The following is a 22,109-nucleotide window of genomic DNA, read 5'->3' on the forward strand; positions in this document are numbered from 1 at the left end:
CTAATTGCACACAGAACTACTGGTTTTGTACGGTTATATTACATTATATACAGCCTTTGATTATGATAATGCAGTAAAAACAAAAGTGAAAAGAAAGAAGCGTTCAATAAATATTTTTAACGTGTTTGTGAATAAATCTAACCACCCCTGTGACAGATTTAATTTTCACTTGCCCTGATCCATGATGAGATGCGGACCATCTTGACGGCAGGGATTACACCGGCGGCGATCACACCGAACGCGTTTTTGCAATTGGAGGCGCCTCTTTTGAATGGTTTTCTGTTGGCAGTGAGCGTTCTGCGCTCTGTTTATGCGCCCCCCGCGCCTCGCGTTTTTGCAGGAGCGCTCTGAGCGCCTGAAGTTGAAAAAAAAAATCAACTCTGAGCGGAAAAACGCCTAACGTCATTCGCGTTCTTTTCCATTGTCCAATCGAATGAATGGAGAGGCGGGACTTCTGTTGTGATGGCGAAAGTTTACCGTCGCTTAAAAAGTCCGGAGACTGCAAGAAATGGAGGAGAAACCTTTGGTGTCTATCGTGGGTAACCAGGAGCTGTATTATTTAGGGTTTCTGCTAATATGACAGTTTACTTAACAGCAAAAAACTAAGATTTTAGAGCGTTCGCGCTATAATCCTTTGATTTGACTGACAGGACAGCTGTTTCGGTCGTTGCTTAGCAAAAAAGGCAGTGCTGTGCGCCTCGCGTTTTTAGAACTAAAAGACGCGTTCTGTGTTTTTATTTAAACCAATAAGTTCGTCTGTCAGTTGGCAGGCAGTTTTGGTCGCTTTATTAAAAGTTGTTGCTGTGTGCAGTGTGTAAAATAAAATAAAAACTGTTTTACCCTCCTGCTGACTATAGTGTCGTGCCCCTCCCAACCCATTCACACACACACATAGGCCTAGATGATTCGACCTATCGGTCGACTATAGAAAGATTCGAAAATTCTGATTCGACTATGAAAATTCATAGTCGGGGACAGCCCTAATATATATATATATATATTGTATATTCTGAAATATATTTAATTTTAATTTTTAAAAAATGATGTAACTTTACTTTATTCTACTTTAGGAAAGTAAAGTAGGAAACTTCAATAAAACTTCAAACTTCAATAATTTACTCAATTCACTGAAAATTGTTTTCTTTCTTGTTTTTACCAAAATTAAATTGCAAAAAGTTATAAAGTGACAAAAGCACATAATAAAAATAAAATTACTAAAACTAAATCTGAAAATAATAAAATAAAAATAAAATGAAAATATTATAATAGAAGCCAATTCAAAATATTAACAAACTGTATACAACAGTTTAAAATAATACTAATAAAACAAGGCTACAGATGCAGATAATATAAACTGAATGAATAATAATTTTGTATCAATATTCAATATTCTCAAAAGCATATTAAAAAGTACTCACCTATGTTTGGGTGGTTGAGGCCCTTCATAATCCGTACCTCTCGAAAGAGCTGAGGAGAAATAAAAAAGAGAAAGTAATCAGTAAAATAAGCTAAAAATTGTTTATCCTCCAACAACAAGGAAATATTAAAATTCATAACAGAATTCACTTTCAGATCCTCTATTCAGTCATATTTAGTGGTTTATAAAGTCATCTCTGTCAGAAATGTTTTCAATGATGACATCAATAAAACACCAGAAGCCACAATGACCCTACAGAGACTGATGGACGAAGATTCATCAGTTGTGCAAATCCATAATAGCATTTACAGCGAAGCCCCAAGATAAATACAAAACACAGCCCACATTCTCTGACACATCCGATGGTGCCGCCCGCTCAGAAACCAGCCTGTCCTTCCTAACAGCGGTTAAATTGAACGGAAAAGGAATCAAGCCAAAAAAAGACCCATCTTGTGACCAGTCTTACTTTCTGTTGTCTAGGACATCAGAGCAATTCTGCAGCATGTCAACTGCTGAGAATCACGGTCTTGTGGTACAAAGCCAAATCGCTTTTACACACAAAGCATCCTTACAATTTGTAACATTTCCTCCAATTTGGCAAAAAATATATTTTTATGGACAAAACACATTTTATATATCTGCTAAATAAAGCTGCAAACAATGAAACTCAAAAAATTGACATTCAAAAAATATATTTATTTAGTTTCAAATTTTATATTTTTAAATATAATTAAAAAAATAAAAATCACCAAAAATATATTTTCTCAAAAGGTTTCTATTTCAGATAAATGCTGTTTAAAAAATCTACTCAGCTGTTTTCAACAAAGTAAAATTAATAAAAAGTAAAAAATTGAGCAGCAAATAGGAATATTAGACATTATAAGATTTCTTCTGAAGGTTCATGTAGTAGACTGGAGAAATCATGATAAAAATTCAGCTTTGAAATCACAGGAATAAATTACATTTTAAAATAAATTCAAATAGAAAACAGTTATTTTAAATAGTACAAATATTTTAAAATTTTACTGTTTTTGCTGTACTTTGGATGAAATAAATGCAGGCTTGCTGTGCAGAAGAGACTTTTTTAAAAAAAACATAAATCTTACTGTACAAAAACTTTTGACAGGTAGTATAATCACATCATTAAATAGCAACATTATAATATACATAAATAACCCAATTTTTTCTGGACAAAACACATTTTATATATCTGCTAAATAAAGCTGCAAACAATGAAGCTCAAAAAATTGAAATTCAAAAAATATATTTATTTAGTTTCAAATTTTATATTTTTAAATATAATTAAAAAAATAAAAATCACCAAAAATATATTTTCTCAAAAGGTTTCTATTTCAGATAAATGCTGTTTAAAAAATCTACTCAGCTGTTTTCAACAAAGTAAAATTAATAAAAAGTAAAAAATTGAGCAGCAAATAGGAATATTAGACATTATAAGATTTCTTCTGAAGGTTCATGTAGTAGACTGGAGAAATCATGATAAAAAATTCAGCTTTGAAATCACAGGAATAAATTACATTTTAAAATAAATTCAAATAGAAAACAGTTATTTTAAATAGTACAAATATTTTACAATTTTACTGTTTTTGCTGTACTTTGGATGAAATAAATGCAGGCTTGCTGTGCAGAAGAGACTTTTTAAAAAAACACAAATCTTACTGTACAAAAAACTTTTGACAGGTAGTATAATCACATCATTAAATAGCAAACATTATAATATACATAAATAACACCAATTTTTCTGGACAAAACACATTTTATATATCTGCTAAATAAAGCTGCAAACAATGAAGCTCAAAAAATATAAGATTGAAAATTATTATATTAAAATATAATTTAAAAAATAAAAATCGCCAAAAATATATTGGTAGAAAATATATTGACATTGTTTGTACATTCTAAAATATATTTATTATTATTTTTTTTTTTGCCATGCTGGCTTATATGAGGGGAAATCCTGACAATATTTCCATTTTTTGTGAAACTACCCTTTTAAGTTTAGGAAATTCCACCTAATGCCCACATTGAAATAACAAACAAGGTGTGTGAGAACCATCCATCTGCTGTTTGAAAGCATAACTTGATTGCTGCAAGGACCTTGTTCGACAAAAGGAGAGGGGCGGAGAGACGGAGTCAAAGAGAGAAGTGACGGATCAAGAAAAAGAGAGAGCGTGACTGAAAGACAAAGAGTCACGAAGACTCTTTAAGTGTACGTGTGAGTCGGAGAAATAGAAATGAAAGGTAAAAGACAGAGGAGAGGGCGAACACGAATAATAAGTGGAATGTGTCGACGGCTGGCGACACGACACCGCTTGAGCTAATTCTTCCCAAACGTACTCAGTCACCCTGGGAGAACGTCCGAACAACAGAGGGGGAGAGAGAGAGGCCATGTTTTCATTTGTCCTGTTTTTGTCCTTACTCACTGCCCTCTGTGTGTCCCATCGGTTAGTTTCCATTTACCACTCGTTTTCATTTCGAGAGCCTGTGAAGCCTCACTTTCCCACCCCTGGGCCTAAATCACAAGTTGACAAAAAGCATCAAAACACAAAGCTTAACAAACTGATAGGGAATGAGGGCCAAGTTTACTTTTCGACACAGTATAAACAAAATGATTATGAATGCAACGGCTGTGTTCCAAATTCTATTCTACAGAACAGAAGCAGCATTTTTATGGAATCACATGGCTTCTCAAAACAAAGGCAACTTAATTATCCTGTCTTTATACTTTGTTTTGGCCACATTTTAAGATAGCATCCTATGTATCTTGTGGAGAAGACAATTCCAGAATGCATTATCAGCTGTATGAAAAAACAAATGCAAGAGAAAAATGTTGAACTTAAATATATATGTATACAATATATTTAGCCTAAAAATCTATTTTTGTGCTGATTAAAATTTTGTTAGCTTAGCAACATGCTAACATCATTCTCTAATGAAATCAAAACATTCACCCCATTGAAAGCTAATTTAGCCTAACAAAAATATTTTATCTAACATTTGTGTGCTATGCATTTTTATGATTATATACACTACCACAGTTCAAAAGTTTTTGAACAGTAAGTCTTTTGATGTTTTTAATGAAGTCTCTTCTGCTCACCAAGCTTGCATTTATTTGATCCAAAGTACAGCAAAAACTATAAAATTTTGAAATATTTTTTACTGTTTAAAACAACTACTTTCTTTTAATATATTTAAAAATGTCATTTATTCCTCTGGTTAAAGCTGATGTTTTAGCATTACTCCAGTCTCCTTTTTTTCAGGATTATCTGATGAATAGAAGATTTAAAGTGTAAAAAGCAACATTACTACATATTTTGGGAAGGAAATTATAGAAATGAATACTTTTAGGGCACTTTAGTCGATTAAAAGTGATGATAACATTTTATAATGTTACAAATGATTTCTATTTCAGATAAATGCTGTTCGTCTGATCTTAATATTACTCAAAGAAACAAGAAAAAATTCTACTTAGCTTTTTTCAACAACATAATAATAATACATGTTTTTTTAAACAGCAAGTCAGAATATTAGAACGATTTCTGAAGGATCGTGTGACTGCAGACTGGAGTAATGAAGCTAAAAATTCACAGGAATTAATTACATTTTAAAATATATACAAATATAAAAGTTATTTTAAATAGTAAAAATATTTTTAAAAATATTTACTGTTTTGCTGTACTTTGGATAAAACAAATACAGGCTTGGTTAGCAGAAAAAACTGCTTTACAAAACAAACTTTTGACTGGTAGTAATCACATCATTAAATAGCAGCATTAAATATATATATATATATATATATATATATATATATATATATATATATATATATATATATATATATATATATATATATATAAACCAATATTTGTGTGCAATGTATTTATGTATTTTCATTTTTATATCCAGTACAGTATGTATATGTAAAATAGCTTTTAATTACTTAATTTTTTATGTTTTAATTGAACATTTGGTTAAAGTTTTAGTAATTTTTTAAATGTCTGCATAGATTTATTCAGTTTTAATTCAGTTTTAGTCTTTTAATACATCAGGTTAAACTAAATAAAAATGAACTAAAATCAAAAAGTTTCATAGTTTCAAAAGTTTCATATATTTTATTTCAATTATTTTAATGTTTCGTTCATTTCAAGTAAAACCATAAAATGTTTTAGTTTAATTAACTATAGTAACTCTAATACAGTAATCATACTGTCAGCTTAGCAACATGCTAATGTCAAACTTTTGTTTATATAATTCCCAAAAGTATTAAAAATATATATATATATATATATATATATATATATATATATAAATATATATATAATATATTTTATACTATGTATTTTTAAGATTAAACGTAGCATTGCAGTGTTAACATTCTTCAATGAAATCATTTGTGAATCGAGTTATTGATACGTCACTATATATGTGATGCATAAGGTTCCATCAAGTACAAGAACCTCCCTTAGAAGGTAGCTGCCTATGTAGGCAGTAGGCAACAAGGCAGCTCAGTAGATTTTGGAACAAAGCTGATGATTAACTAAATTTCTTGATTGTTAGCAGAAAGAATGAGGAAGGCCTTTTTTTGCTGATTTCAAAAATGTTTGAGTTTCTGTTTCTCCTGCAAGGCTGTTTGTAGACAAAAGACCTCATGCGGCTTTATATTTGGCTGCTTTAAAGAGCAGGAAGGAATTCCAGTGCAGTTCTCTCAAGATTTATACTGTCTGCATGCTGAGGAGTTTTGTTTTGCTTCTTGATGCACATTCATCTAACCTTTTGGCATAATTTGTTCTAACAAAACCGGTACAGGAGCAGGTTTGCCCTTTATTTACATCAGACACATTGCAGATTATGATCGAATTGCCATTGCATGTATTTTAAGAAACATGATGCCTTTTCAGTCAGTCAAAGAGATAAGAGATAAGAGATCACAACATGCTGTCATAAGCAAGTATGACTAGTTTTTAAACTCTGCAGGTCTAAAAAAATGTATTTTTAAGGATTGACAAGATAAATTGCACAGATCATGTGCACTCAGAGTCAATCTGATATTTCTGGAACATGTGAAAAATGGATTTTTGCAAGTTCAGAAGTCAAACACTTCAAGGGAAAAATGTAGTAGCTAACACGGTTCTGGTGGGACACACCAACAGTAGGCATCTGTTTGAGGTCACTAATCTGTTTGTTTTATGCATATACGGCTGGCACACACAAACACAGATGCTCACAAATGTGAATTGAACTGATCAAGGCAGACAGGTTACATAATGACCCCGCTAATGCGGAAGACTCTGAGCCAGCAGCACAATCACTGCACACAGAAAGGAAATCGAATCCACTTTCTCATCCCTTCTGTTACAGAGACCAAGTGCTGAAACTAAACAGAGCTGTTATATCACTGCTTTACACAAGTTTTCAAAAGTGCATTAAATGTTCAATACATCCCAATGAATCAGCTGATCTACACTGCAAACACTAGGCCTATATCTTTGTCTTGTTTTGTCGTGTAATATCAAATAACCATGTTCAATTGATACATTTAACACAATAAGAATGTGAATGTGAATTAAGGTCCATTTTAATTTAGTTAATTAATTTTAATTATTTTAATTCTCATTTAATAATTGATTCACACACACACACACACACACACACACACACACACACATATATATATATATTCTTACTGATTCCATACATACACATACATATAGACAGATAGATAGATAGACAGATAGACAGACAGACAGATAGATAGCACAATAGATAGAAAGCTATATAGTACGCTAGAAAGGTAGATAGAGTGATAGAACAAACAATAGATAGACAGACAGACATAGATAGCACGATAGATAGAAGATATATAGTATGCTAGAAAGGTAGATAGAGTGATAGAACAAACAATAGATAGACAGACAGACATAGATAGCACGATAGATAGAAAGATATATAGTACGCTAGAACGCTAGAATGATGATAGATAGATAGATAGATAGATAGATAGATAGATAGATAGATAGATAGATAGATAGATAGATAGAAATAAAGAAAGACAGCACAATAGACAGAATGATAGATACAATACTACAATGATAGATAGATAGACAGACAGAATGATAGAGCGACAGATAGATAGCACGATAGATAGAAAGATAGATAGTACATTAGAACAATAGATAGAGCGATGGGTAGAACAATAGATAGATACGTAGAACAAAAGATAGATAGATAGAACAATAGAACGATAGAAAGATAGAGTGATAGATAGAACGATAGATCGAATGATGGGTAAAACGATAGAATGATAAAACGATAGATAGAAAGACGGACAGACAGACAGGCAGACAGATAGATAGACAGACAGACAGATAGAATGATAGAGCGACAGATAGAAAGCACACTAGAACAATATATAGAGTGATAGGTAGAACAATATATAGAAAGATAGAACGATAGAATAAACAATAGAATGATAGAACGATAGACAGAACGATACACAGACAGACCGATATAGATAGATAGATAAATAGATAGAACGATAGAACGATAGAACAATAGATAGATAGATAGATAGATAGATAGATAGATAGATAGATAGATAGATAGATAGATATGGATAGACAGATGTAGATAGATAGAAGGATAGAACGATAGATAGATAGAACGATAAATAGATAGAATGATAGAACGACAGACAGACAGACAGACAGACAGACAGACAGATAGATAGATAGATAGAAGGATAGAACGATAGATAGATAGAACGATAAATAGATAGAATGATAGAACGATAGACAGACAGACAGACAGACAGACAGACAGACAGACAGATAGACAGATAGATAGATAGAAGGATAGAACGATAGATAGATAGAACGATAAATAGATAGAATGATAGAATGATAGAACGATAGACAGACAGACAGACAGACAGACAGACAGACAGACAGACAGACAGACAGATAGATAGAAGGATAGAACGATAGATAGATAGAACGATAAATAGATAGAATGATAGAATGATAGACAGACAGACAGACAGACAGACAGACAGACAGATAGATAGAAGGATAGAACGATAGATAGATAGAACGATAAATAGATAGAATGATAGAATGATAGAACGATAGACAGACAGACAGACAGACAGACAGACAGACAGACAGACAGATAGATAGAAGGATAGAACGATAGATAGATAGAACGATAAATAGATAGAATGATAGAACGATAGATAGACAGACAGACAGACAGACAGACAGACAGATAGACAGATAGATAGATAGAAGGATAGAACGATAGATAGACAGAGCGATAAATAGATAGAATGATAGAACGATAGACAGACAGACAGACAGACAGACAGATAGATAGATAGAAGGATAGAACGATAGATAGATAGAACGATAAATAGATAGAATGATAGAACGATAGACAGACAGACAGACAGACAGACAGACAGACAGACAGATAGATAGATAGATAGATAGAAGGATAGAACGATAGATAGATAGAACGATAAATAGATAGAATGATAGAACGATAGACAGACAGACAGACAGACAGACAGACAGACAGACAGACAGATAGATAGATAGATAGATAGAAGGATTGCATTTCTTTTGCTTCATGAGCAGTCATACAAGCTGAATGATCACATGACATCAGGGGTATCCTGAGACAACATCAAACGTCACCTGCCACATACATACACTACAGTCCCTTGAGAGTGGCTCTAATTGAATTGCACATCAGCTGTTCACCTGAGCCCTAAAGATAACCATCAGATAATCCAGCCCCTCCTCCTCACTCTCTTCCCTCACACATCTCTCCTGCTTTCCTCAAAGACAAGACTTCCTGGTTCATTTCCCAGGCTTTGGCCTCACGTCACCGTTGCTATGGTGACCTGGTATTAAAGCAGGGACTTATCTCACCCCCTCAGTCAGGCAACGCTGTGCTGCTCCCTCAGCACCTGATGGAAAACCTGCCTTTGACCGCACGACTCGCTTTAGATAGCAGTACGGCACCGTTTCTCCCCTTCTCTCCTGTTTGTACTGTCTATGTTTCATGTTGTTGACTGTGTTCACCAAACCTTGAGTTGATCTGAGAGGAATTTGCCTACAAATTATGCTTATAGTTTTCTTTCTTTCCTTGTAGGTGAATGAGGTTGCTGTATTGGTGGTGCTGGACGCAAACGTTTGTCAAGCCCAGAGCAATGTTTGCACAGGACCTCCTCACCTTGACCCCCACTGCAGGCCTCCCACTGGTTAATCCAGGCCTTGTGCTGAGAGGCTGATTGAGCTGTATTTACAGATGAAAAAGCGAAAACCATAAAACCGTACATCTGCCCTTCAGTTGCTATGCTTACAAAGAAATACACAGACAAAAAAATTCTAAATAAAGATCTAATTGATATTGAATGATTTATAGTGAGTGTCTAAAACCAAATTCATATAGAAAGCGTGCTTTAATCTGCACATTTGTATGCCGTGAAGTAAAAAATGCAATTGCATAAATGCGATTTAAAAAAAGAAATAAAGTCATGTGAAATATGAAGCAACACTGTGAAAAAGTCACTATTACAAGATACAAAGTTAAGATGTGAAATGTTAAATTTAGCATTATCTATAAATTACGTATATATTAATATTTAGTTTTCATTTTCATTTGAATTAAAGTTTTAATAATTTTGTGTTTTGTCATTTTATTTCTATTATATTTAGTCTTTATTTATTTTTATTTCACCATTAATAATTTTAGTTCTTTGACTTCAACTTACTTCAGTTAGCTGCAAGTTGTTCATCATATATTTTATTTATTTCAGTTTTCTTTGAGTTAATAAAAAATATTTTTTGAAGTTTAGTTAACAATAAATGTACTGATTGTGAGATATATATATATTTAATCTAAATTAGATTGTGTAATTTTTAAATAAGAAGCAAAACAGAATGGTCTGACTTTAGTTTTATAAAACGATACTACATAAAACACATTTGAACAAAGCAAAAACAGCAGACGGACTGAATGAAAATGCAAATTCATTCTCTGACAGCAGGTGGCGCTTATGAAACAGCAGCAATACAGCGTTTTCTTTGATTACCGCTGTAAACAAAGCAGCGCTGCGCATATCCACTATATTCTTCGATGAGGAACTAAGTCTATGGGCAAGATTTCCGGCTAATTTGCCTCTATAGGGCAAATAATGAGAAAAATGTTCATACTTTCATACATACTGTTGTATGGACTATTTTAATGCCCTTACATTTCTGGGCTTGGAAACATTTCAGTTACGTTACTGTCTGTGCAAGGTCAGAAAACTCATGGATTTCATCAAAAAAATATCTTAATTTGTGTTCCGAAGATGAACAAAAGTCTTACAGGTTTGGAACAACATGAAGGTGAGTAATTAATGACAGAATTTTCATTTTTGAGTGAACTATCCCTTGAAGGCACACAGAAATAGAAGCCAACAACTGACATAATGTCCAGGCGCCCATTGCTTGTCACGTACAAAACCCCAAATTTACATGCAAGAGATGTTTATCGCATGTTTATCGCATCATGTTTAGTGTCAAGACAAGGTGTGACACTTTACACTGGGGCAATCCTTCAGTATTAGGCATATTTCTTTCTTCGCCAGATCACTAAAAGAGCCTAATAACCTCTGTTCGCCCTTATCAAGCTCATCAGTCAGACATCAGCATATCACAGCCGTCCCCATCCCACTGGGAATCATTTTTCATCTGCGTCTGGTTCTGTCCAGGCCTTCCTCTTTCCACACCGTCTTCAACTGCTCCATAGAGAGGGGGTGAAATATGCAAATCAGAGGCTTGACATTTTTGCATGTCTGAACAAGAGAACAAAAACACCCACGCAACACTTCTGACATCAAATAATAGCTATGACAACGAATATTAGCATGTGAATTCTATTTACATAATTCCACAATTAAAGGGATAATTCACTCGAAAATGAAAAATCTGTCACCATTTACTCACCATGTCAATCAAACCTTAATTCTGTGGAACATTAAATAAGATTTTTTTATGAACGTTGGGTACCAAAGGATATTATTACCACCATACAAGTTGGGAAAAGGGGTATTATTGCTGACTAACTAAAATTAATAAAACACATTTGTGTTACTTGAAATAAAATAAACATTGACTTAAATAAAATACAATATAAAAAAGCTTAACTTATTTTATTTCAGCTAGTTGCCAAAAGAACATTTCTCATTTTTGTTTAGATTAAATTGAAGTACTAAAATAACTAAATAAACTAAAACAAATAAATAAAAATTCTCAATATTAACAAAAGAGTAGTATATCAAAGTTACTAAAATTTGGTTTGGAAAGACATGAGAGTGAGTAAATGATGACAGAATTGTTATTTTTGGGTTAAATATCCTTTTAAACATCATGGAAAGACACAACAAAACCATTAATTGAATCTTCCATTCATCCAGATGAGGCAGTTCATATTCTTCAAACTGTATCACGTTATGGGAGGCGTCGACAAGGAGCTTACATGGATGCCACATTATATTAAAATCTCTCCGAAGACATTGTAAGATCCTTTCAGGAGGGTAAGAACGGTTCTGCATCCATGCATATTCTACTAAAAATCAGCAAGACTTAGAGAAATCATGTTAGTCTGACTGACAATCGTTATAATAATTTCCCAGCAGTGGCTCTATGTCATAATGGTAATCCCTGCGACTACATCACTGGCTTATTCTGTTCCCAAAGGGGAGTTTTTTTTCAGTGTGACTGTCAGGAAGCTAATGGCATCCTCATATGACCACACTCGTCTGTCTTTCTCACCTAAAGAGGTCTAACATGCACATGCACAGCCAGCTGAGCCCTGAAAGAATGTACCATACAGATGCGAAAACAAATCAGTCAGAGTATTGAGGAACATTGTAAATAAACACAATTTAAAGTGAAATGTTCACATATATAAGCGATGTTACCAAAGGAGATGCTGTGGGATTTCAAAGTACTTCTGTCGCTGGCAGGCATTAGTCCATGCCCACGCCATTTCCCTAGCATTGATCTGGAGCCCAGTGAGTGACAGAGAGAGAAAGCGAGCTGGATCACCACAGAGAGCAAAGCAGATGGTCTCATCAGGGCACAGCAACAGCTCAGGTCAAAGCTGCCTCTGGGGGGCCGAACATCAGGACAGGAAGTGCCAAAGAGAAAACCTTTGGCTTACCTAGAAGCCTCAAGGGCTGCTTGAGCACGTCCCACAGGAACATTTTATTGCTCAGTGCTCTTTTAAAGCTCTGGAGATTTATTGGAGATCTCAGTTGCGTTTTATTTATGCATGATCTTCGTCTGAAGAAAGAAATTAAAGGGATAGTTCACCCAAAAATAAAAAATCTGTCATTATTACTCACCCTGATGTTGTTCCAAACACACAAGACCTTCGTTTATCTTCAGAACACAAATTAAGATATTTTTGATGAAATCCAAGAGCTTTCTGACCTGGCATAGAGTGCAATGTAACTAATATGTCCGCATTCTTTATTATTAAACGAAGTTTAATATTAGAACAGTGATAGTCTACATTAATCGACACATTCTTAGGAAATAGTGGGTTCACAGCGAATTATTACAGAGCTATTACAGAAAGACAGTTACAGTGGTGTGAAAAAGTGCTGGCCCCCTTCCTGATTTTTTGCATGTTTTTCACACTTTAAGGTTTCAGATCATCAAACAAATTTCAATATTAATCAAAGATAACACAAGTAAACACAACATGCAGTTTTAAGATGAAGGGGTTTTTTTTTTATGAAGGGGGAAAAAACAAAACAAAACACATGGCCCTGTGGGAAAAAGATCATCAAAAGCTCCACATCATGTTGAGATCCAAAGAAATTCAGGAACAAATGAGACAGAAAGTAATTGAGATCTATCAGTCTGGAAAAGGTTATAAAGCCATTTCTAAAGCTTTGGGACTCCAGCGAACCACAGTGAGAGCCATTATCCACAAATGGCAAAAACATGGAACAGCGGTGAACCTTCCCAGGAGTGGCCGGCCGACCAAAATTACCCCAAGAGCACAGCGACGACTCATCCAAGAGGTCACAAAAGACCCCACAACAACATCTAAAGAACTGCAGGCCTCTCTTGCCTCAGTTAAGGTCAGTGTTCATGACGCCACCATAAGAAAGAGACTGGGCAAAAATTTCCTGCATGGCAAAGTCCCAAGACGAAAACCGCTGCTGAGCAAAAAGAACATAAAGGCTCGTCTCAGTTTTGCCAGAAAATATCTTGATGATCCCCAAGACTTTTGGCAAAATACTCTGTGGACTGACAAGACAGAAGTTGAACTTTTTGAAAGGAACAATGTCCTTACAACAATTCTGCCAAGATGAGTGGGCCAAAATTCCTGCACAGCGCTGTAACAGACTCACTGCAAGTTATCGCAAATGCTTGATTGCAGTTGTTGCTGCTAAGGGTGGCCCAACCAGTTATTAAGTTTAGGGGGCAAACACTTTATCACACAGGGCCATGTGGGTTTGGATTTTGTTTTCCCTTCATAATAAAAAAAAAACTTAATTCAAAAAATGCACAAAACAAACTTGCTTTCACAGCACAGAACACAGCGTCTTCTCGACATGACGTAAACATCAACAAGTCAGATTTTTTGTATTTCACGGGCAGGTGAGGATTTATGCTAATATGTTACCTTGTGATGTATAACAGTGGTTCAACCACAATTTCCACTAATATCACATGGACAATTTTATCTATGTCCTTACTACCTTTGTGGGCCTTGAACGTGGTAGCTGTGTAGCTGTCTATGCAGGGTCAGAAAGCTCTTGGATTTCATCAAAAATATCTAAATTTGTGTTTTGAAGATGAACGACGATCTTACGGGATTAGAACAACATAAGCGTGAGTAATTAATGAGAGAATTTTGATTTTTGGGTGACCAATCCTTTTAATTTCTTACTATCCCCAAACTTTCAAACCGAATGGCTATTTATTCATTTGCTCAATACCCGACGAGAATAAGAGAACAACTACTTAGTTAAAGGTTGCTTCTGCCTTCATGTCGTCATCAAGTGAGTCAGGACTGCCACTGGTGTCCCCTCAAAAACAAACACAGGTGCATGATGCCCCCTGGGCTTACTCAACACAATCTGTCTCCTAGATACATACAACACACAATGCCCTACAGTGCCGGAAATAGTGATAATCTCATAATTGATGGCGCTTACACAAGTAATCCATGAGTATTTGGAGTTGATCAGAATTATCTTGAACCGTTAGACAGAGATGAATCTTCAGTGTGACTCATAAATGTCAAGTTCACTTCATCTTCTTTTCTCTTTGGAGTTTATCTGGCTCTGCCTGTTAGTGCTCTTTCAGCACTTCAGCTCTGATCAGCGATTTAACAGTTATAAAATACAGTTATAAAACACAGCTAAAGCTGAATAAATAAGCTTTCCATTGATGTATGGTTTGTTAGGATAGGACAATATTTGGCCGAAATACAACTACTTGAAAATCTGGAATCTGAGGGTGCAAAAAATCTAAATATTGCAAAAATTGCCTTTTAAGTTGTCCAAATAAAGTTCTTAGAAGTGCATATTACTAATCAAAATAAGTTTTGATATATTTACAGTAGGAAATTTACAAAACATCATCATGGAACATGATCTTTACTTAAAATTCTAATGATTTTTGGCATAAAAGAAAAAACGATAATTTTGTCCCATACAATGTACCAGTGGCTATATACCCATGCTACTTATGACTGGTTTTGTGGTCCAGGGTCGCATATTAAATTTAATTAGAACTTTAATTTCCACAGAAAGTTAGTCATACAGGTTTGGAATGACATGAGGGTAACTAAATAATGACAAAATTTTCATTTTTTGGTGAACTAATGCTTTAAATGGAAATTTCATATAGCTGTGGTGTTATAATAATAACAACAGTCATATATCAATACATTTCTACCATTTTAAGACTTTTAATTCACACATTCAAAGTTGCCAAACCATTTTAAATTAGGGCTTTCGCTTTCTGATATCATGTTTTAGACCCTCCTCACTTCTCTTGTATACAAGCTTGCTTTCTCAGGATCTCTGTTCCTGTGCTACGGCCCCCCTGGAGTCCCCCACCCCCTCCGGGTTCAGTTGCCCCCATTGTTCGTCTGTCTGGAACGTCGCTCCTGGCTGCAAGAGACTTGAATGAGGGACACCCAACCCCCTCTACCCTTCTTCATCCACGGTCCAACTTTGTCGCCCTGCTTGAAGGTTTTTTTTTTTCATTAAAGTAGCACCGTTCTTATGATGGGGCCCCGCACCTCCATGATCACACCCTCGACCCTCACACACACACACACACACACACACACGTTGTTAAAGGCAAATTCCTTGTCTTTCCCAACCCTTCTGAAATCCAGCTGCTGGGAAAGTTCATGGTCAGCTGATTGTGCTCTGCCCCCCTCCATCTTTGAACAGGATTAAACAGAAAAGAGATCGGAGAAGAAGAAGAGAAAGAGGCTGCTGGCAGATCTCCAGAAACAAGGCTGGGGCTACATCAGACTAACAAAACCTCTCAAACTCCAGTAAACATGACACCGTAAGTTAGGAGCTGGGTTGTAACCACCATAGGCACGCAGTTTTTAGATTTCAGTCACTATTGAGTATATGATTCCTTCCTTAGAGCTTGTCTATTATTACTTTGTGATGTCATGAATCAATGAAGGCTTAAGATCATGAATTATTTATTAGACACTACTGTTCAAAAGTAAGATTTTGCTCTTTTATTCCACAAGGATATATTAAATTGATCAAAAGCGACAGTACAGACATTTATAATGTTTGTACTGTGCTCTTTTTTAAAAGTTTCTATTCATCACGAAATCCTATAAAATATGTTTCACGGTTTACACAAAAATATTAGGCAACACAACGGTTTCTAGTAGGGATGCACGATATGAAAAATTTGAACCGATACCGATAGCCGATAATTAAGTCCTTCTTTTGGCCGATGCCGATACCGATACCGATAACCAATACATTCATATTTTTATATGATAATTTTGTGCACACAGGAGAATACAAAATCTAAGATAAACTAATGAAATTTATATTATATATCTGGGTCTAACAATCATAGCAAACAGTCCTGACTCTTCAAAAATGTTTTTATTTTTTTGTGTAAGGCACCACAATTCTAAATAAAATAAAATGCTTTGACATTTTGTCAACCTGGAAAAAATGAAAAGTGCATCATGGAGTAAAGTCAGATGTCCAAATGTCTGTGGTAAAGCTTACATGTAGTCCATTCTTATTGATCATATTATGAATGTGTGCAGCAGCCAAATCGTACAAGGTGGGGAATAAAACATCAGAATCGAGATAAAAACATCTCAACTCTTCAGAATGCCGCAAGCGCAACGCAGGTCATGTGACATGAACCAACCAATCAGCTTCGTCCTTTCCCTTAATAACACTGAAAGCACTGGCAAGGTGGAGAAACAGCTTATCAAAGCTGTACAGGAATAACATTTTTAAATAAATTTGATAACAGAGCTACTGCAAGCGATTTTTAATGCTGAAAATCCATTTATTCTTTGCTGAAATTACTGCGTCTTTATGGAGAGCGCATGTCCTGGCTGCTTAGCAACGGCAGACACCACTGGAGCTCAAACTACAGAGCGGTTTGGCAAAGACTTTGGCTTTGGAAAGAAAGAGAAGGCGGCGCTTCAGCGTTTTCCACGCGTTTTTAGGCGCGACATGTGAACGGCCCCTAAAACAGATTCACCGCAATGCCGACCGCTGAAGTGAGATATAAGATTGTTAAAACTTAACGGCTTTTTACCTCCTCTCGGAATCCTTGCTAAACATGTGTTGCAAATAGTAGTAGCATTGTCCTCCTCTGTCACCGCGAAAAACTTCCAGACCTGCGAAGACGATGATGACGACACAGATGATGACGTATTACACGCGACAAAGTCCGAGAGTCACTGCAGTTTACAGCTGCAGTCACTTGCACTCGGAAAACAGATGACTCTCAGATAAACCAGACTGATTGATTGATTTACCAGCAAGAGTACTTTATCGGATCGGGTTTCATTTATTTATCGGAGCAATAAAAAAGACCCATATCGGTCGATAATTTATCTGTCCGATAAATATCGTGCATCCCTAGTTTCTAGCATTGGTGATAATAAGTATTGTTTCTTAAAATGTGACCTTGGACCACAAAATCAGTTATGTAATGCATATTACTAATCAAAAATTATGTTTTGATATATTTACGGTAGGAAATTTACAAAATATCTTTGTGGAACATGATCTTTATCTAATTTCCTAATGATTTTTGGCATAAAAAAAAATCTATAATTTTGACCCATACAATGTATTTTTGGCTATTGCTACAAATATACCCAGCTATTTAAGACTGGTTTTGTGGTCCAGGGTCTTGGCTTATATCGAAATCCTCCAACATTTTTCTTTTGTATTTAATTTGTTACTGGCATTTTGTTTTTCTCTCTTCAATACGCTTCCGCATTTGTCACGCACGTACGACAGTTAAACAGTTAAATTAAAAAAAAACTGTAGTCGATGGTAAAACATAGGTTTGGAATGCGTATGAGTGAGTGAGAAAACAAACAAAGAAAGGACTAAGAGGTACAAAAATATTGTACAGGGAAAGGTCACCTGGTATGTTTTAATAATACTGACAGGAGAGGCCTGCATTTCGACTGCAGTGTCTAATACACCCCTGCCGGGACCACAAGCACCTTCAGCCTCACCTAGCATAATATACTACACTACACAAAGCATCTGACCAATCATTTGCATTTGGTTTCAACCGCATCACTCACCTCTTTACACCAAGACATCACCGATAAACTGTTAGCAACAAAAATAACTCTTACTATAAGTGTACCATCACTTCATCAAACTAAAACCTGCTGTTACATACTTATTTATCATCATAATACATTACACTTGGATATCCTAGAAGAACTTCTAGAGCTAATAACAAGCTTCATCTTTGAAATGCTGTGTTAGCAATCACAAAACCTCTGAATGAAGCAGCACACCATATTTCTCACATTAGAGGTGTGATTTTCACACAGACTCTCTCACAGAAAGACAATATTCCCAAGTCATCCAACCGCATGCACAACAGCCAGGAATATTTAGCACTTCATAAATGCATTTATTTTTTTACTTTGAACTAGGGCTGTGCAATAAATCGCATGCGATTTATTGCACAGCCCTACTTTGAACCTAAGATGACTAATCCTAATCATGATTCAATTCATGAAATATATCTCAGGTGAAGTTAGAAGCATGTGTTTCCACTCAAAATACATTACTTTTTTACTTTTCCATAGTATTTTCAGAACATTTCAGCATGGTAATGATAGCTAAGCTAATGGTAAATATTTATTCTGAAGAAAATGTCTTTTAAAGTTATATTTCATGGACAAAACATTTACCTTTAGGGATTACATTAGCCACATAGCCAAACATGCTAAAAACAAAAAGTGCCAAATATGATAATGTGGCTGTAATACAACAACAACAAAGTCATAGTTTCCTCATCTTCAACAGCTTTCTCTTATTTGAATTGCTTATCTAATCTTCCCTGACATTTTCAAGTGAATTAATATATTTAGCTGAGAACTAAACCAAGGACAAAACAGCTAACTGTTTTATTTTCCAGATTTCACACAGATAAAGTGCTCAGACAGCTTCAAATAAATTACAACAGCAACAGACCACAGTTCATCTAAAAGCACAATGGTGGCAATCAAAACCGTTCGGTCAAAGTTCACGTTTTCACTGACCACTGCTAAACTGTGTCTAATCAAATACCTGTTGACCAAAACAAGCTCCTCGATATGACCTTACGTCTCAGGCACTGAGGTCAGATAGACATTAGCACGCAAAGACATAATTAGGATCACAAGCTTACAAGTGTGCAGCGTTTTTGACCTAGTTCCTACCTTCTGTAGGCTTGTAGGGTTGAGTTGGGTTTTGTCGATGATTTTTATTGCAACCTGAGAAGACAAAAAAGTTGAAAAATCATCTAAATGTAGCTGACACATTGACTTGACAACTAAATTGCATATAAAAGAAGCAATCTCCTGGAAAACTATGCTAACTGTGCACACCTTAGGTTGATGACATAATTGCTTTTGGTCAAAGTATGAAAAAGCAGCATGAGCATATAGAGTTGATGTCAAAAGTTTACATACACCTTGCAGAACCTGCAAAATGTTAGTTGTTTTACCAAAATAAGAGGGATCATACAAAATGCATGTTATGTTTTATTTAGTACTGGCCTTGTTTAAAATAAAATAAAAAAACTGTTCAAAAGTTCTCATACACTTGATTCTTAACACTGTGTTGTTACCTAAAGTATGAGTCCCTTGTTGGCCTGAACAGTTAAACTGCCTGCTGTTCTTTAGAAAAGTCATTCAGGTCCCACAGATTCTTTGGTTTTTCAGCATTTTTGCGCATTTGAACCCTTTCCAAAAATGATGGTTGAGATCCATCTTTTCACATTGAGGACAACTGAGGGACTCATATGCAACTACTACAGAAGGTTCAAATTCTCACTGATGCTTCAAAAGGAAACACAATGCATTAAGAGCTAGGGAGTGAAAACTTTTGAACAGAATGAAGATGTGTACATTTTTTCTTATTTTTCCTAAACATCATTTTTTTTCATTTAGTACTGCCCTTCAGAAGCTACAGAAGAGACTTACATGTTCCCCAGCAGACAAAATAAGTTACATTTACCCTGATCTTCAAATTCAAATTTGTGTTTCCTTCTGGAGCATCAGTGAGCGTTTGAACCTTCTGTAATAGTTGCATATGAGTCCCTCAGGTGTCCTCAGTGTGAAAAGATGGATCTCAAAATCACACAGTCATTGTTAGAAAGGGACCAAATACACAAAAATGCTGAAATGCCAAAGAACTTGTGGGACCTGAAGGATTTTTCTGAAGAACAGTAGGCAGTTTAACTGTTCTGAACAAACAAGAGGCTCATGAACAACTATCACTAAACAACAAAAACACAGCTGTAGACCATTCAGGTAACAACACAGTATTAAGAATTAAGTGTATGTAAACTTTTGAACAGGTTCGTTTTTATAAATTTAGCTATTATTTTCTCTTGTGGACTATATGTAAACATTTTTATGTGAAATATCTTATTCAGGTCGGTACTAAATAAAAAATAACATGCATTTTGTATGATTATTTTGGTAAAATAATTAACATTTTGCAGATTCTGCAAACTTTTGACCTCAACTGTATGTATATATATCATCTGGCTCAAAAACTATGGCACGGGCCAGTGAGGCAGCCACAATGTGACTGAGAACTTGACTGAGAAGATTTACCTAAGCGCCAATCCAAAAAGTCCTGTCAATCTCGAATTATTTAATTTCCTAACATAATGTAGTCATCTCTCTGTATGTCTTACCTCCCTGCCAGTCAAAATATGGCGTGCCAGCTTGACTTTGGCAAAATTGCCCTTGCCGATGGTCTTGAGCAGCCGGTAATTGCCAATGTGAGGTTGTTCGTCTGAACAGGAGGCGATGGAATTCCGGCAACGGGCTCCGAGTGAGCGACTCGACCATCCCGAGCCCTTCTCTGAACGACTGGCTGAGAGAGAGGCATGCTGTGGGTTGAAGAGAAAACATTCATCCTTAACGCATTATGAATCGACGCATAATCAATAAAAGGCAATGTCATCTTAGTTTTATTTATACACATATTTTTGAGTGACACATACAGACATAATGTAGTATATTCACCACAAAATTCAAATCAACTCAGGTTCAGGATGTGTAAATAAAAGGATAGCCAAGTCACCAAAAAATTTTGTCAATATTTACTCTCATGCTGTTCCCAACCTGCATGACTCACTTTCTTCTGTGGAATATAAAAAATATATTTTTGAAGAAGATATATATATATATTTTTTTGTGCATACAAAGACCAAAAAAACAAAACAAAAACACTTTTTTGCACAGGTTTGGAACAACATGAGGTTGAAAAATAGATTTTTACAATGCTGTTATAGTTAATTAAAACTAAAACTGTTAAATATAATTTTCATTCACTGAATTAAAGGTAAAAACCCTAAATAAATGTAAACAAAATGGCAACTATAACTGACTATAACTATAAAAACAGTTTCAGTTGAAGTTCTAAAATGACTAAAACTGAAATACATAAAAATCAAAGCTAAACAGAAATGTAAAAACTAATCAAAATGACAAAAAGTACATATACTAAAATTAAAAGGAAAACTGAAAATGTAAAACTGTAACCTTATTGAAAATAGTAACAAATACTATAATAGTAACACTTTACTAAACAAACAATGACCAATACATCCATTACAGCATTTATTATTTTTTTTGTTAATGTTAGTTAATGAAAATAGTCGTTTATAGTGAGTTCATGTTAGTTCACAGTGCATTAACTAATGTTAACAAGCACAACTTTTGATTTTAATAATGCATTGGTAAATGCTGAAAGTAACATTAACTAAGATCAATAAATGCTGTAGAAGTATTGATCATTCTTAGTTCATGTTAACTAAAGTAGTTAACTAATGAGCCTTATTGTAAAGTGTTACCACAAAATAAAACACTGGTTTATAGGTCTCAGTTT

The 22,109-nt window shown here is 34.9% G+C and overlaps 1 protein-coding gene across 1 annotated transcript in view; it reads right to left on the reverse strand.

Annotated features, from left to right (window-relative positions):
- Window positions 1–1,392: 1,392 nt before the first annotated feature.
- LOC141284328 (MAP/microtubule affinity-regulating kinase 4-like) overlaps window positions 1,393–22,109 on the reverse strand; it is a 36,413-nt gene continuing 15,696 nt past the window's right edge. Inside the window, exons 2-4 of the mRNA XM_073817333.1 lie at window positions 20,911–21,108; window positions 19,424–19,477; window positions 1,393–1,467 (exon numbers count right to left, since the gene is read on the reverse strand). Of these exons, the coding sequence (XP_073673434.1) occupies window positions 1,393–1,467; window positions 19,424–19,477; window positions 20,911–21,108 (327 nt within the window). The remainder of the gene's footprint in view (window positions 1,468–19,423; window positions 19,478–20,910; window positions 21,109–22,109) is intronic.

The sequence above is a fragment of the Garra rufa genome, chromosome 14 (assembly GCF_049309525.1).
Source record: "Garra rufa chromosome 14, GarRuf1.0, whole genome shotgun sequence".
Lineage (NCBI taxonomy): Eukaryota > Metazoa > Chordata > Actinopteri > Cypriniformes > Cyprinidae > Garra > Garra rufa.